The sequence below is a fragment of the Ictalurus furcatus genome, chromosome 2, assembly GCF_023375685.1.
Source record: "Ictalurus furcatus strain D&B chromosome 2, Billie_1.0, whole genome shotgun sequence".
In the NCBI taxonomy this organism is placed as follows: domain Eukaryota; kingdom Metazoa; phylum Chordata; class Actinopteri; order Siluriformes; family Ictaluridae; genus Ictalurus; species Ictalurus furcatus.
This window is the reverse complement of record NC_071256.1, coordinates 35,579,523-35,597,748: the sequence shown is the minus strand read 5'-3', so window position 1 is coordinate 35,597,748 and position 18,226 is coordinate 35,579,523. Positions and strand designations below refer to the sequence as shown.

The window sequence follows — 18,226 nt, the reverse complement described above, 5'->3', positions numbered from 1 at the left end:
GAATTGATTTTGTTAGTGGACTGTTTCTCAACCCAGCAGTGACACTGAGGCCCCTGAACTCCCGCTGTATACACAGGAGGAGACACAGAATACTTGGAAAGTCTGTAAATGTTAACGAGACGTGTATGGCTCGCGATGGTAAAATGCTTGTGAACTACTCGTTCGGTTTGATTCTGGCTCGGTCCACCATACTAACTTTCTGTATGTGGAGGAAAAACAGAGCAATAAAGCAGCAACCGTAAAGCCAACGTACGTTTACGCCCGTCACGTAAAGGAACCTTTGTGAAGGTCTCATTCCGTCCGGCGCTATTGTGCGTCTCTCTCAGTCCATCCAGACAGAAAAAGGCATCAATCGAGCAGCTTCTTTACAGATGCCACAATGGAGTCTATTCATAAAGTCAGCGGGTTATTTAGCGCCTCGGACCGGCTCCACATGAACACAGACAGAGACGCCGGTGCCAAAGGAGCTCGGCAACATGCTGTCAGCTCACACACACACACGCACACACTGTGGTTGTGTCTACCATGGCACTATTCCTGATGCTGGAGTATGTACTGTGTAGCGCAGTGATATAGGGAAAATGCCTTCACAATATATCATCATTATACAATACTGATATCACAGAACATTAACAGTCATTACACTATGAGTTCATATCACACAAAAATCATGGGGAGGAAATATAAATTATCAGTAATGGTAAAGTTATATATAAAATATATATATATTTATACTTTTTAGAATGACCAGAAGTGTCAAAATTGCCAGAGCCATATCTCCCTGCAGTTCTCACCTGGTTTCCTACTGAAGCTAAGCAGGGTTGAGCCTGGCATGAAGTAGTATTAGTGAGACCAGCAGGTGGCGCTCACCCTGTGGTCTGTCTGGGTCCTAATGCCCCAGTATAGTGACGGGCACACTTTACTTTAAAAACAGCACTGTCTTTCGGATGAGACGTTAAACCGAGGTCCTGTGGTCATTAAAAATCCCAGGACATCTATCGTAAAAGAGTAGGGATATAACCCCTTTGTCCTGGTTGAAATTTCCCCATTGCCCCCTAATAATCCCCATCTCTGAACTGGCTTCATCACTCTCTCCTCTCCACTAATAGCTGGTGTGTGGTGGGCATTCTGGCTGCCTTCGCATCATCCAGGTGGATGCTACACACTAGTGGGGGTTGAGGAGATCCCCCCCCCCCATACTATATAAAGTGCTTTGAATATCTAGAAAAGCGCTATGTATAAATGTAAGGAATTATTATTATTATTATTAACAAGAAAATGCTAGCAGGCAGAGAACAAAACAAAACAAAAAATTTTCCCTCAAAATCCCTAGCGTATGTCTTTTAGTATGTCTAACGAGACAGCTGATTTCTGTTGATGTTTTTTCAGTAAGACAACAATGAGGTATGACTGCTAGTGAGTAATTCTTAGCTCCTCCAGCAAAGGGTCAAAAATCATAAATGCTACAGCTAAATCATAAAATGTTGGCACCTTGGATCTAAACCAAAATGTGTTTTTTTAAATAAATTTTTTTACTGTTTACTATATATGATCACTAAGTAGGGTAAAACATAACAGCCATTTATATGGCTGAATAAACATCAACTTGAGACTTCAGTTTGAAAAAGTGACTCCAATAAGGACTGGAAATGTCCATTCATCCATCTATCCATCCATTTTCCATATTGCACATTATACAGAGGGTCGTGGAGGAGCCTGGAGCCTATCCCACACGAATCGGGGCATGAGGCGGGGGACACCCTGGACGGGGTTCCAAAACATCACAGGGCACAATCACACACTGCGGACTAGGGATGTCATGATACCAAAAATCTAGTAGTCGGTACCGATACCACCAAAAGTACACGATAATTGTGCTTCGCCAGATTCCAGATGTTTCCTCGCTTTGTTTGAAATGAACGATAGCATCGGTTGCACACCGGCTACGCAGCATCAATTATATGTTTGTTGTCATCCGCCTCGAATGCGAAGTATTTACATACTTGACTCTTACCACCTTTCCTCTCAAAGAGTCGGGGCGGAGCTAAACTTGGCACTGTCTTCTGTAGTTTTTCCCGTGTGCTTATAGGTGTTCTTCTTCTTCATTAACACTTATGGGCCGACTAAAACACTTCCGCGTATTTGCTGCCCCCTTCATTTCCGGAAGAATTACAACCGCGGTAACTTCATTACCAACGGTACCAACGCTACTGCAGAAAAACAGGTACCGTCACGTTTTAAGAATGTTGGTATCGACTTGGTACTGAAGTATTGGTTCTTGTGACATCCCTAACTGCGGACAATTTGGACATGCCAATCAGCCTAAAGCACATGGACTGGGTGAGGAAACCGGAGTACCCGGAGGAAGCCCCTGGAACACGAGGAGAACATGCAAACTGCCTGGAAAAGTAACTACTTAAATGTCATCATTTTTAGGACACGTAAATTTATCTGAACTACTCAGATAATTAGGCATTTGTTTAGACTAAAAGTAGAACATGCAATCTTAAACATTTCCAAGTGGATTTTTGCCTTTGAAACAATTCAGTGATAATTGCTGTAATTAGTGTTTATAAACACAGTTGGTGTGACACGTACCTGAAATCGCTGAAATAATTCTATATTGACTGAAGAGGAAAAAACAGTTTGAGAGCATACAGTTCTTTTTATTGTAAATGACTTTGATACATTAGACTTTGCACTGCAAGTCCTATGTCATGATACATCATCATATATAATTCAACTATTGCTTCATAGTCTTTTGCTTACCTCAGGGTTCTCACAATTCACAACACGAGCAAATAAAACACTGAAATTCTTTGACGAATAGACTTTTTAAAATACTGATAGCTAGCTGCCAAAAACAAAATAGCAGCCACCCTGATTGAAGGAGATCGAAACACTGACAGGGATTGGTCAGACAATTTGTGTGCCCCTGTGATGGGCACGTGTCACTCGAACCCTGAGCTAAACAAAGCCGTCGAGCTGAGAGGAAAACCTGGCGCTCTGGCGTCCACCCGTGTCGCAACACGTTCATCTTTCACGTTCACGTCGTTACAGTTTCGTGACCTCAGTATTACAAGGTTCTGTCTGCCAGCTAATCATCATTCAGGATGAACATAGACTGCCTTGACCAATCAATATCCATGTTCTACACACAATGGTGAAAGTCAATTTTTAGCTGGATATGTTCTACAATCGGAGCAGTGGGAGTGGTATTGCAATCGCTTTACAGCACCGTTGTGACGAAAAGATCGCGGGTACAAGCGGCCGAAATGGGTTTTCTCAGGAGGGTGGCTGGTCTCTCCCTTAGAGATAGGGTGAGAAGCTCGGTTATCCGAGAGGAACTCAGAGTAGAGCTGCTGCTCCTTTGCGTTGAAAGGAGCCAGTTGAGGTGGTTCGGGCACCTGGTAAGGATGCCCCCTGGGCGCCTCCCTAGGGAGGTGTTCCAGGCATGTCCAGTTGGGAGGAGACCTCGGGAAGACCCAGGACCAGGTGGAGAGATTATATCTCCACACTGGCCTGGGAACGCCTCGGGATCCCCCAGTCAGAGCTGGTTAATGTGGCTCGGGAAAGGGAAGTTTGGGGTCCCCTGCTGGAGCTGCTGCCCCCGCGACCCGATAACGGATAAGCGGTTGAGGATGGAGGAGGTTCTACAATTACTCCATGAGTCAAGGCTTGATTGTGCTGCGTAATTTTTTTTTTTTTTTAAATTTGCAATTTGGAGCGTTTTTTGTGCTTTATTTTGCGGAAAACAACTTAAATTGGCAAAATTGCAATTGCAAGAAATTGTCATTCGCAGCGATGTTTGCTGGTAAATGAGACCTTTTAGCTGTATTCGTGATCAACGCTCGTGAATCAAACAGAGCTTTGGCTGAACGCTTGCTGTGATGATGTCATGTCTTGTGCCAAATCTGGTGAAAATCTGCAGTGATTTTTTTTTAAATTGCAAGCTCCTCCGAATATTGCGGAGTTTGCTTGATTTTGCGTTAATTTCTGCGATGGCAAAATCCTGGAGGGAATGAGTAATACAACTTAAGTGTACAAATCAGGAACAGTACATTACTGTACTTGCTGCTTTTACAGTATATAACTGTTCTGGGATGTTAGAACGTCTTCAGCGCAGAAGAAAGCTAATATACTGGTTAACATCTCATAACATTAGGATGAAAAATTACCGTGATTAGATACAAGCAATGTGCTTAATAAACTGAAATTTCCAGTGTAACCAGGACTGAAACTCGGCTAGTAGATGTGTTTGTCTGGAGCAAGAGAAACACGTTCGCCGTATCGTCCGGAGATCACGAGTACGGATCTCACTGATGGTACAGTCATCCATGGGAGCTGGGAGCCAAGAGAACACAATTGGGCTCTCTGGGTAGGAGGGACGACATAGTATCAGTCACAGTGATACTAGCCAATCGTAGCCATAGCGGTTTCCACTGAGTGTGTGACTCTGCCTGCTTCTATGAAGTAGAAGCTCGAGAAGATGCGGTTGTGAATGTGGCTTCACATTTACTAGAGGAAGCACTCAGGGGAGAGGTGGTTGGTGGAAGGGAACTGGAAAGTGAGCAAATTAGGGAGAAAATGTAGGGAAAATCCGCACGCATCTGATGTCATACCTTAATAAACTCAAAATGTCTTTGCCTACTGAGTTTGTTTGCATTTAACAATTATCTAATGAGATTTAGAGGTCAAAAATCCACACCGATAGTTTTTCTCGGTTGTGTCCGCTGCGGGAGTGGCTGAGAAGGGTCCGCTGTCGTTATACAGTACAAGAGCGGCCTCTAGAGGCGAAATAAAAACTATCACTGACAAATTTTGTTGTGATATTTGAAGTGTTTTTTTGTTTGTTTGTTTGTTTTTAATCACTTTGGATGTCTCTATTTTGATTTGCTATTTGGAGCGTTACTTTTTGGTTCAGTCTGGATCTACATATTTTATCTATTAATATTAATAGTTAATATATTAATATTTACATATTTGTTTTATATTTTTAAGTCGTACATTTTCATTGTAGGGCCAGTACTGTTTATTTTTGTAATAAAGTTCAGCAATATTTTACTTTGAGTGTTATGTTTTCATTCGGTATCCGTTTTGAAAACTATCGGTTGATTAAACGGTTATCAGCAGGTACTGCACAACTTAGTTATCGGTATCTGTAAAATCCAATATCGGTCGACCTCTAATGAGATTAAGTCAAAGAGATGTATCAAAATCTCTCAGATAGAGCCTGATAATACTAAGGACGTGACCAAAAGGCGCCTCGCTTTCTAAAACCGATCAAATCTCTCACTCTCTTCTGTCTGCTTCTCGACTTCCTAAATTATCCAACAGGTGCAATCACCTTCTGTGCAAGTTATCTATTAAAGGCACTGTTTGTGCATGTGTGTGTGTGTGTGTGTGTGAGTGTGTGCCAATTATAACTCACATCTGCAAGTCAGAATCATGATCTCATGATCAGTCTCTTCCCCAGGGCCACACACACACACACACACACACACACACACACACACACACACACACTGACACACACTAAGACACACATACACTCAGCCTTTCTGCTTGGGTTGAACAACCAGAGCGCCTTTTCCACTCAGAAATGTCTTTGCAAAACCAGCTGCTAACATAGTTTCTCTTTGTTTTGGGTTTCGAACACCCGTCTCGTCTCATGTTTCGTATTCCAAGAGACATCCATCTATCTCCATATATAAAAATTGATATAAAAATATATTTATACATACAGAATATTTGTGTATGAACCAAAAAAAAAAAAAAAAGACACTGGGATATAAATTAAAGTGAAACAGATTTCACATTATTCAAACTTTGGCCAATAAAAAAACAAAACAAACATGAAAATGTGGTAAATACAACAAACATTCATTTCTACAAAAGTGCATCAGATTAAGAAATAAACACTTCCGCACCGAGCTTAAGGCACAATCTTATTCACCTGGGCTTATAATAAAATGTGCTTTTAACACCACTGCCAAACAAACCAAGGTGAAAGCTGGCGAATGTGTATCGCATGTTCTTTGGCTTATTTAGCATATAGAAGAGCAAACACCAGCTCTAACCGTTACGAAGATACATTTTAATATGTAAAAGGCATGATACCATGCTAGCAATCTGAGGCAACGTCGACAACTGTAAAAGGAACCGAAACCCTGTATGTGACTGTAGAAAAATCCAATCAAGTCAGGAAAACGAGAATGTCCACCATTTCAGTTTTACGGAGACAAGAGGAAGGGCGTAATAGTATTATCAGCAGCGTTGTCAGGAACTGCTTGGTGGCAGAGGCGATCGTGGCAGATTAATATTTCACTTGACACGTCTGTCGTTTTATTTATTACTCTTTTGGTGTATTTTTGGGATGAGAACTCGTAACAGCGTACTCCGATGTTTCATCGAGGCGCTTCTACGTAAAAATACGTAAAAGGATGGCGGGCCTTGTAGTATCATCGGAATAAACGTCACTGGACGTCGTGGAGGTGTTATATCGTGTAGAGACGATTAAATCGTCATATCGCACAAGCCTATTTTGATTTCTTCGTTTGTTTTCTTATTACACCCCTCATCAGCTACCATATATTCTGGACTGTAAATGCACCACCCCCCAAAAAAAACCGCCTTTAGACAGAAAATCTGCATACACACCTCCTAGTTCTAGAAACTGAACATTAATATATCATGCAGTTTTATCGATAGGTTATCTGTAGTGTGGCCTTGTGGTGCTGGTATGTAGATGTTTCACATACACAGCTGTACATCTTTCAGCTATATATATATATATATATATATATATATATATATATATATATATATATATATATATATATAGCTGTGTGTGTGTGTGTATACAAATCAAGCAGACAACAATAGGCTAATATATAATACAGTATAGTATAAAATATATTCCATATATATTGAAGTAAAAGGCAAACTAGTGCATCTTATAGTCCAGAATGTATATTAGCTAATAGTTAAGCAACCTAGTTTAACTAACTCAGCTCTTAATTTGATGCTAGTCATCTATCATGTTATCTATCGCAAAGGTTCCCAACTGTTGTTTCCGAAACTCTGCATGGTCGCAAGCATCCTGACGACTCAAAATGGTCATATGATGACGCTCTGAAAGTCTGACCGCTGCGTCTCAAACGGCGAGGTTTTACAGCCGACTGGATTTTCTCACAGCAGCGTTACAGTTACAGTAAGGGTGTTGCCTTAAAAAGTGTATGAATTGTCAGGAGAGTAAGAGGAAAGCATCAGGCATCTACGCACCCTGTAACCCAGAGCATTTAGTTGGACTGTGAGTGAAAGGAAAGCCTGTAATGACTGAAACACCGCCTGTAGCTCTACCTCTCCGACAACTAGCACGATGCTAACGTGACTGACCCGAAGAGCTAGATCAGCTTCGTGGATCCTTGTATGAATCCTCAGAAGAACATGTACGCAACAAGACAAGCCAAAGAACCAACTGTGAACCACGCGACCGGCGGATCAGTGAACTGCACTAACCTGTGAAGGTCTCGCAGCTCGGCTTCGGTAGGGCTGCACAATACGTCGTTTACTAACCACTATCACAATACTGCCATCACAGAAGCCTGACAGATCTTAGAGATCTCATGATACCGATATGATGAATTACTGTGGTCTAATTAATCCAGTCACAAGTTCAGCAGTTTGTTATTAATGTACTTAACGGAATCACAGTATGCTATTTTAATCATATTGCGCAGCCCTTGTACTGAGTTCAGGTAGATGATCTCCTTAACTCGGTCGGCGCTTGCAATGGCACTCGGCTGTCTTGTGCTGCCCCCTGCTGGTACACACACTGCAATGCAACAATACCATTAATGGACAAATGAAAGACCTAAATCTAACCGCTCTTGACTGGACGATGCCCAGCTGCGTGTTGGTCTGTTTTGTGCTCACTGATTGAGCTACATGTCATAAATACAGCTTTCGAGGGTTTCCAGGTCCAGGCGTCCGGGGCTTTAATTCTGCAGCTCGCTCAGCAGAAGATCTGTGAGAAAGGGTGTCTGAGCAGCTCTTCTGCGCTCGGCCTGTGTTTGGCCTCGACGAAGATGCGCCGGACGAAGTCTTTGGTCTGCTCTGAGATGTGCGACGGCAGAACGGGGTTGGTGGGCTGAGTAGCTATTTTAAAGATGGCTGCCATGGCCTCGTATTCGGCCCAAGGGGGCTTCTCAGTCAGCATTTCCACCACGGTGCAGCCAAGACTCCTTAACACGGAAAAACACAAACACATTAGACACACTGTAAAATAGTTCAGCCCAATACAACCTGTGCTTCCAGAAATGTAAAAACGCTGACAAACTTAAGCAATTTTTGCACAGTATGCAAACTACGCAGTACAAACTTGTCATATAACGTTACTGCTATGAAAATGCACCATGATTATAAATACGTAAGGAATAAAACACTTGGGGGCATGCTGTTATAAGAAAGTAATCAATAAAAGGATGTGATGTGATGAGTTACTCTCACCACCTTGAAGTTGGGTATTTTCTTATAACAGTATGTCATGAAGTGCTTTCATTTTGCCAGCAATAAAAAATATTGAACGACATCCTACGTTTCTCGGAACATCCGAGAAACAAGTCAGTTCCTGTTATCGCTTTATAGCAGCTATAAACTTTCTAAGCAGTCATTCCCTCACCAACATCTCTTTTTCTCTCGAAGTCGCTCGAAAGGAAAAAAAACCCAAAAAACCCAGCTTGTCATGTGACCGAGAAACTAGAAAGCGAAAACTGTACAGGAAGCTTCATCAAGTCACCTATATATACGTCCGTGTTAAATAACAGCACGCTTTTGATCCGCTTATCACGACGTGGAGCGTCCACCGTACGAGTCCCTGTGAACGAGCTGTTACTATAGGAGCGTATTAACATAATGGGTGCATTAACATAAACCTTCATACATCCTTCACTCGGGCGCACGGTGGCTTAGTGGTTAGCATGTTCGCGTCACGCCTCCAGGTGTCGGGGGTTCGATTCCCATCGCTGCCCTGTGTGTGTGGAGTTTGCTGTGGGGGTTTCCTCCGGGTACTCCGGTTTCCTCCCCCAGTCCTAGGCTGATTGGCGTGTCTAAAGTGTCCGTAGTGTATGAATGGGTGTGTGAGTGTGTATGTGATTGTGCCCTGCGATGGATTGGCACCCCATCCAGGGTGTACCCCGCCTCGTGCCCGATGCTCCCTGGGATAGACTCCAGGTTCCCCCGTGACCCTGAAGGAAGGATAAGCGGTATAGAAGATGGATGGATGGATGGACATCCGTCACTTAAATTCCACTCCGTTTGATCTTTTTAAGTTAAAACATTATGCTAATACACCTGACTCGAGAAAAATACTGCGCTGTCGTTATTACAGCGAAACAGTACAATGGCGCGCACATACATCACGCTGTCAGACGGAGACTTATTCCAGGGCAGAGGCTGTGCAGGAATGTTTTGGTGGAAACTTTCCCTGGCAGAGCTGTTGACAATTAAACAGTGTTTTTACTGGCTGGAGTGCTGAACACTGATAGCACAAGCGAGTGTATTTGTGTTTCTGTGTGTGAGAAACAGAGAGAGAGAGAGAGAGAGAGACTTGACAGACTCTTTTTAGACTCCTAGAAATGACTCTAGGGGCTCTGAGGGCTCAGAACATTCCACGTCACTGCTACGATCTCACTCTCGAGCTCTCAGCCAATCGCAGCCCTCTCCTTATGAGCCCACGTCCAATCAGACCGAGCTTGGAAATCGCTTGACATCAGGTAAACTCCTCCACCTTAAGCAAAGTATGAGGAAAGGTTCTGTATTTAATTCTTGGCAGTAAAAATAGCTCTATGCCCCAGATTTCCCCTTTAAACTGCTGTTATTTGTCTTGCTAAATATCGAATGCTGCTTTTTTTAACTCCTCAAACATTCCTATCCGTCACTTCGTATCTTAGCCCATGCGGTTACACTGACCGATGCGTTAATCTGGAACTGCTCTACAAACATCATACATCTGGTTAAACATGAGCATGAATTCTCTCGTGGTAAGACGTAGTCATTCAGGCATCAGGATTGGTTCGGTAAACTAAAAACCAGGACGATTTAGCTCATTCTCTGCTAACAATGAAAGACCTTCTCCGTGAGTAGGTGAGAATCCAGTCCATGGGTGGATGAATCACAAATTCATTAGCGTGAAATTATGGTCTGCAAATGGTCTGCACTTATATATCCAAAGCGCTTTACACTGTGTCTCATTCACCCATTCACACACACACACCAATGGTAGCAGAGCTGCCATTCAAGGCGCTAACTTGCCATCGGGAGCAACTTGGGGTTCAGTGTCTTGCCCAACGACACTTCGGCATGTGGAGTCACGTGGGCCGGGAATCGAACCGCCGACCCTACGATTAGTGGACAACCCGCTCTACCACCTGAGTCACAGCCGCCCCAAATTAGACTGAAATCTCCAGTATGCTGCCCAGGACCAATGTTATGCCCAGGAGCCTGATTATATATTAACTCAAAACTATGGCATGTAATTATGCCCTTTAACCCTTTACAGCATGATGTTGCCATACGGCAACAATTAATTTCTCTCGAATTTTTGACAGGCAATAATATAAAAACTACTCTTTTCCTATGTAACTGGAAAAAGGGGGCTTTAACTTTGACATAACAAAAAAAAAAGCCATTTCACACGACCAGGAAGTGGTGTTTGCACTTCCTTCTCTGCAATCACATGCTGTGGCATGGTGAAGGTCATCGTCGGGACGGTTCTCAAAATATGATACATTTTTCTACATTTAGGCAAACCTATTTAAAGGAAAAAAACACCATCTGAGCTATTTTTTTTTTTTTGTCATTTAAACAATTTTATATACAGTACTGTGCAAAGAAATGCTGTAGCGCGAAGATGCCTTCGAAAACGATGATATTAAATGTTTGTGCATTAATAAAATATTATAAAGAGCAGTAAACAGTCATTATTTGGCGTGACGATCCTTTGCTTTAAAAGTAAAATAGTAGTCGGGTACAATTTGTGCAGTTTTGTAAGGTAATTAGATGGTAATTTTTGCAGCAAAACCCAGGAGCCTTCATTATTGTTATGAATCTCTGGAAGGAACCGTGGACTTCAATTCCCAGCAGCCACTGCACCTCCGCGTCAAGGCCACGTCACCACCCGCACCTGACTCACATCCCGATTAACGAGCACCTGTGTGTATTCAGTCACAGTTTGTACAACACAAGGTGTCTGGCTTTGTTCGTCTCAGGTTGTCACGTTATGCGCTCCCGGGTCCTGAGTATTGGTTTATGTTTATTTTCCTTGTTCACGTTTGCTTAGCGTCTTTTATATTTGGTTTGAACTCTTATTAAACTCTGAATCGGCACGTGCACCCGCTTCCGTCTCCGCGTTCGTGATGATTATGGGGTTGTTTTTTTTTTTTGTCTGAAAAGTGGTTTCTTAAGTAATATGCTGCTTTCTTTAATAACATACCAACATGTTTCTGTAACATTTCATTTTGTGCTGGAAAACTAAAAATGTCTGGAAATCTCAAATGTTTTTGTACTGACTCGATAATGTAGAGGTCATAAAATAAAAATCTATAACAAGGTTTGTACTAAGAAAAAAAACAAAAGGGTGCCTATGTCATTTGCACAATACTGTATTTTGAGTTTTCTGTTAAATGTTGCCATATGGCAACAACATGCGATAATGGATCTCTGGTACGTGTGTTCATGAGTCTTTATTGGTCATATATACATTACAGCACAGTGAAATTCTTTTCTTCGCATACCCCAGCATGTTAGGAAGTTGGGGTAGTTGATACAGCACCCCCTGGAGCAGAGAGGGTCAAGGGCCTTGCTCAAGGTGGCAGCTTGGCAGTGCTGGGGCTTGAACCCCGACCTTCCGATCAGTAACCCAGAGCCTTAACAGCCAAGCCATTTTGGAATGGCACCTTATTTTATAAATAATAATAAAAAAATAAATAATCATAACTAATTCACTCCCTGAGAGGAGCAACTTTAATATAGCCAGTCTTCATCCTCTCCTGATAATATCTCTCGAGATGCATCATCGTGTTTGGCTTTGGAAAACGTTTCGGCTATGAGCCGTGGCGTTCTCTTGTCACGCGTAAAAACGGTATTCGAGTGCGTCTAGCATCTTCATTTTCACTCGGTGAAGTGTTTAAATGTGAGGTGTTGGCGTGTTATGCTAAGATTCCAGTTACGTTACGTATATTTGCCGTATTTTACTCGTTTTTCTCCACGGTTTCTACCTCCATTTGTTTTCCTGTTTGTTTAGTATCAGTTCAATGTAATGAATTGACGCCTAACAAAAACAGCTCAAGCCTTTGGTGTGGAGTGCAGGAGGCTGTGAAGCAACCAGCGTGCGTTATATTTAAACAAACATATCGAGTGAAATTGTCCATTAGGCAACTGTAAATAAAAATAAAAAAAAACAACGTCTCAGCATTGTCGCTCTGGTGTTTACTAATACGTCAGTGAGTGATCTCTGGCTTTACCACACGTCCGCTTTGCGTCCATAACCGTCTCCGCTGATGACCTCCGGACTCATCCAATATGGCGTCCCAGTGACCGAGCGCACTCCAGTACCGGACATGCAGATGGTCTGCAGGCGCTTGCTGGCGCCGAAGTCTCCGAGTTTCACGTTCCCTACAGAATCCCGCAGGATGTTGGCACCTAAACATGTTCCAGAGCAATACAATACGTTACAGTATATACTGTTAAGTCTACTGTTTATTCTGTATTTTACAACTCCATATCCCATCACACATTTTCATGAACAAGCAAACAAACAAACAAATAAATAAATAAATGCACAGATTTCAAGGTCGCATTAGAGATTGTTGGACAGGAATATAAATATTCCAATACACGCTACCGGTCAAAAGTTTGTGGACACGCGACTGAAGCGTTTCTCATGATCTTAAAAAACGTTCTGATCTGAAGGTGTGTGATTAAACGTGTGAAATCGGTGTCGTAGACAAAAACTATAATCGCGCCGATGTAGTCGTTTCTTTCGTTAGAAAACGGACATTTTATTTACCAAAAAAAAAAAATCATTTTTAAACGGACGACTCGTAGCGAAATATCCGGAAAAGCAGCCGATGAAGAGTCCGGCGTCGGTGTGGACTCCTTTAATACTGTTTAAAAAGCATCTCAGGGAAATTCCTCAAGGAATCGGGTGAGAAAACGCCAAGAACACATTTCTGGAAATTCTCGGCGAAATGGACGTCGACTTTGAAGATGCGAAAATATTAAATTATTTTGATTTATTTGGGATTTTTTATCACAACATAATTCCCATAGTCCCATAGTTCGTGTTACTCCCGAGTTTTGATGACTTTATTATTATTATTATTATTATTATTATTCTAAAACATGGGTGGAGGAAATAAAAATAAAGAATGAGTGTGTCTAAACTTTTGACCGGTATAGGAATATTTCTGTGTAACGTGTGGCTACCTTTAATGTCCCTGTGGACGATCATGTTGCTGTGCAGGTAGGACATGCCCTCCAGGATCTGCCTGGTGTACTTCCGGGTCACGTTCTCCGTTAGCGCCCCGTAGGCCTTCAGCTGGTCTTTCACCGAGCCCTGGAAAAAGGTTATTAGTATCGAAATGTCCGTAAGGTTTGTAAGCGATCCGGGTGATTTCGGCTGCGCGGTAAGAGCTGGAGTCGTGCTTAAATCTCTGTGATGCATGTCAGATTAAATCTTAATACATGTTCTAACCCTTCACTAATGTATACATGACAGCACCCACCCCGGGCATGTACTCCATGAAGATGGTCAGAGTCTTCTCGTTGTGGTCTCGGAGGCAGCCGTAGTACTGCACGATGCGCTCGTGATGCAGGTTTTTCAGTAGCTGAATCTCGCACTCCAGAGTGCTGACCTCCTGCAGCGAAACAGCGGGAAGAAAATCGAGAGCCGTTCTCAGAACGCGCAGTTACGTATTTACAGAACGGAAACTTCCACAAGGTTTCCCGACGCTTTTTTCTTTTTTTCTTGGAAAGAGAGTGTGAGCTCATGGAGCACAAGGCTTTGTGTGGACGGAAGTGAAAAATAAAACAAAGGGTAAAGCAAGTGCATGCCAAACCCGCTCCTTTTATACATATTAAGGCATTAATATTTGTGTGTGTATGTGTGTGTGTGTGTGTGTGTGTGTAGAGGCCCAGTTAAATTAAAATGTTAGAACACCCCTACCTCCCCGTCCTAACCTCTCCTTTCTCACACATACACATGCTCACTCTCTCTGTCTCTCTCTCTCTCTCTCACACACACACACACACACACACACACACACAGATACAGGAAGTGACAGTGTGTGTTTTTGCAGTGGCAGACAGGAAAACGTTTAAGAGTGTGGGGGAAAAAGCGAGCAGGAGGATGGAGAGAAACCCAGACAGAACAAAGAGCAAAAAAGAAACACAGCAGTAATACACACACACACACACACACACACACACACACACACACAAACAACATATATATTAACCTCTTTAAAGTTGATTCTTGATAAACTCATGCAACACTTCCCATCTGTTCAGAGTGTATGTGTAAAGTGCTTTCATTCCTCTCAGTTCCCCTCATGCGTAATAAAATGCCAGAACAGTGGCCTCATGGGGGCAAAAAAACAATGCATTCTAGGCTTATGACTTTCAGAAAAGCGTGTGTGTGTGCGTGTGTGTGTGTGTGTGTGCTTGCATGTGTGTGTGTGTATGGTACCTTGCTGGTCTCCGGGCTTGCTGGATCAAACTGGACCTGTTTAGCTGCTAGTTCCCGTCCAGTGTCCACGTCGTAGCAGAGATAAACACGGCCGAATGCACCTTGGCCCAGCAGTTTCCCTCTCCGCCATGTCACAGGAGCTGTGGGGGCTAAACACACACACACACACACACACACATTTCATACAATTACAAAAGAGTCACACACACTGTTACTCAGTGAAATCAAATGGCTACAAACAATGCCAAACTACGACAATGATATCATTCATTTGTATATAAATAGTACTGTAAAAACTACACACACACACACACACACACACACACACAGAGGTAATATTCCATCACTATTACATAACACAACATGCACACTGTAACCGTAACGACTGCTGACTAACTAACTAGCCTAACGTGCTATCCATCTATCATATCCCAATTCCGATCACATCGCTGAAAACACATCGCTGCGTACGACACACGTGACTCATCCGTACACTTGTGAGGCAGTGGGCGGTCTTTGGGGCGGAGCCGGGAGTGTGTGTCGACCAGCTGCCAGCTTCCGAGGCTCTCCTCGCTGCCGTTTAGGGAACGACGCGACGGCACCAGTGTGAACAGGTTACCCTGGGGACGTCGTATCCGTGGAAACGTGCGCCGACCTTAGGTGAAACAAAGCAGAAACACATTTTAAATCACCTGAATAACTGTGTGTGTGTGTGTGTGTGTGTGTGTGTGTGTGTTCATACACGACTCACCCTCACTGAGGTCTTTGTGATGCGGAGAGACCGGGTATCTCCGTGGGTACGTCCCTCCTTTAGCTATAATCTTATCATACACGTGATTCTCCCTGTCTGAGATGTTAAGACAAAAGACAAAAAAAAAGTGTCGGCTTTCGTTTGCTTTACCGTAAACATTCGAGAAAAGATGTGAATATGGAAGTAATCGTTTGGCACTAATAAAGAGGCACGTTGTGTTTTCTGGAACGTTTCTGGAACGTTCCTGGAACGCGAGGCGCGATCGTATAACGGAATGACCGCTTCGGATGGAGCGGGTCGGGTGGGAAGGTGGAAAGTGGAGCTAATTTTGGGGCCAGAAAATCGAAACTTCCCTTTACAGGAAGCCGTGACATATTTCTTTAGACAAACCTGCACAATCCTGCCTGTTATCAGGATAACTTCTGGCTCTGTGCATGCGGGACTTCCGAAGTGAGGGGCTGCGAGAGGAAAGGAAAAAAAAACGGTAAATAATAATAACGACAACAACAACAAAACAAACTTCAAACCCCCCCCCCCCCCCAAGTTTTTCTTAGTTAAACCTCATATAAATGTAACACGATGCAGACCCCCCCCCCCCCGGTGTTTCTCCTCTGCCTGTGTGTATGCGTTTGTAGCCGAGGCTCTGACCTTTCTGAGTTGCTGTCGAGTGACTGGCAGCTCCCGGATATGGAATTTTCCGCACTGCTCCAAGGATCCAGCACCTGCAGATAAAGCACATGTTCTTCATTTCAGGTTAAAATAAGTCAAATCGCTGCCGGACTGCTAGCTTTGATTTGCGCCTGTAGTCATGCATGCTTGTCCTTTACACCACAACTGGCCAATTCGAAAAATTCCACTCAATTCGGGTTCTTCAGTTCTTTACGTAATCTCATACACAATGCAGCTGAGTATAAAAAGGAATCAGAAAAAGGAATTATAGATTTAAGTGAGTCTGAAATGTGAGTGTGTGTACGATTGGACACTCACACACTGGTCGCTGGTCTCGGGTATAAACTCTCCCTCACTGTTAATGCTGGTGTAGGATCCCTGGCGAGCGATTCGCTGCTGCCGCTCCGGAACGTAGCCGGGAGGCGGAGAGCTCCGCCCGGTGTTCTGAGAACCTGAGAGTGGGTGGGGCAAAGGTAGGAGACGTATTACAGACCAATTTCCGTGTACAATTACGAGTCAAAAGGTTTTTTTTTTGGTTGTTGCACTTTTTCAATTTGCACTGCAAAAGAGTTCTTTGTGGTTGTTTTTGGTCTTTCGCCGTGATGTTTGTTGGTAAATGAGACCTTTTATCTGTGATCATATTCGACGCACGTGAATCGAAGAGGGCTTTGGCTGAATGCGCGTCGTGATGACGTCACACGACGCATCCCGGCCCTCAAATCTGCGGATAATCTGCTGTAATTTTGAAAAGTTGCAAGCTCCTCCTCCTGAAATCCTGGTGGGCCTGAACTGCATCAAATCCTAACAGATTTAAGTAAAACGTCTCATCCGTTAATGTCGTTTGTGCACAGAAACTTGTTTTCGCGTGCTCGCTAGTCGGGGATATCGCACACAGAAAGTGCCACAAAATTCCAACTCTTGATGGAATTCGTGTGTCGGGAAGTTTAAGCAGCAAAAATGCTGGGAAAAAAATCAACCGTGTTCACAAATACTGTACTGTAGGATGAGCTTTATGAGATACAGGAAAGTATTCACAGCGCTTCACTTTTCCCCACATGTTGTTATGTTACAGCCTTATTCCCAAATGGATTAAATTCATTATTTTCCTCAAAATTCTACAAACAATACCCCATAATGACAACGTGAAAGAAGTTTGTTTGAAATCTTTGCAAATTTATTAAAAATAAAAAAACGAAAAAGTACATGTACATAAGTATTCACAGCCTTTGCCATGACACTCAAAATTGAGCTCAGAAGGAACAGTGCGTGAACAAAAAAGTGAGTGAATATCTAAGTGCGTAGACTGCGAAAATGTGTGGACTGTGAAAGTGCGTGGACTGCGTAAGTGCGTGGACTGCGAAAGTTTGTGGACTGCGAAAGTTTGTAGACTGCGTAAGTGCGTGGACTGCGAAAATGCGTGGACTGCGTAAGTGCGTGGACTGCGAAAGTGCGTGGACTGCGAAAGTGCGTGGACTGCGTAAGTGCGTGGACTGCATAAGTGCGTAGATTGCGCAAGTGCGTGGACTGCGCAAGTGCGTGGACTGCATAAGCGCGTATGTTTTTGGCATGGCAATTCTTTAAATATGGAAAACCTAAATTGAGCCAAATAAAATGTTCTATGATATCTCTGATTGATGAACAATACTAAGTAGGTTACTCAATTCAGTATCAGTATTAGCATCAGTACCCAGGAGTACGTGTGTGTGGACTTCTACTCGGTCTGAAAAAAAACGTTATTGATACCTTACGTCCCTGGTGAGAATGTATTTCATTTGAGCCTCTGTTTTTCATACCGTCCCGCCGGCCCTTTCTTGACACAAAAGGCACTTTGTACGACCACCGCTGCCTTAGTGTATCGACCTTGAAGGCCATGTTTAAATACTAGCCAAATAGCATGATGCAATAATCTTGCGTTTAGTGTAAGAGCTGTCTACATCAGCGTGAAAATACCCTCTCTGCGCGAGAAATCCAATGAGATGGGCTCAGAGTGTAACTAACACTGCCAGAGTCTCTGAATCATTAGACTGGAGGCAGACATAAACAAACTCGTCCAGATG

General features: G+C 43.1%; 1 protein-coding gene across 5 annotated transcripts in view; it reads right to left on the bottom strand.

Moving 5' to 3' along the window:
- Positions 1 to 6,857: 6,857 nt before the first annotated feature.
- map3k3 (mitogen-activated protein kinase kinase kinase 3) overlaps positions 6,858 to 18,226 on the bottom strand; it is a 31,751-nt gene continuing 20,382 nt past the window's right edge. For all 5 annotated transcript variants that reach the window (XM_053616987.1, XM_053616979.1, XM_053616996.1 and 2 more), the window contains 10 exons: positions 16,488 to 16,621; positions 16,149 to 16,222; positions 15,891 to 15,958; positions 15,501 to 15,596; positions 15,243 to 15,404; positions 14,750 to 14,898; positions 13,788 to 13,919; positions 13,489 to 13,618; positions 12,525 to 12,702; positions 6,858 to 8,246 (listed from right to left, as the gene is read on the bottom strand). In XM_053616987.1, coding sequence (XP_053472962.1) covers positions 8,018 to 8,246; positions 12,525 to 12,702; positions 13,489 to 13,618; positions 13,788 to 13,919; positions 14,750 to 14,898; positions 15,243 to 15,404; positions 15,501 to 15,596; positions 15,891 to 15,958; positions 16,149 to 16,222; positions 16,488 to 16,621 — 1,352 coding nt within the window. In that variant the 3' untranslated portion in view covers positions 6,858 to 8,017. The remainder of the gene's footprint in view (positions 8,247 to 12,524; positions 12,703 to 13,488; positions 13,619 to 13,787; positions 13,920 to 14,749; positions 14,899 to 15,242; positions 15,405 to 15,500; positions 15,597 to 15,890; positions 15,959 to 16,148; positions 16,223 to 16,487; positions 16,622 to 18,226) is intronic.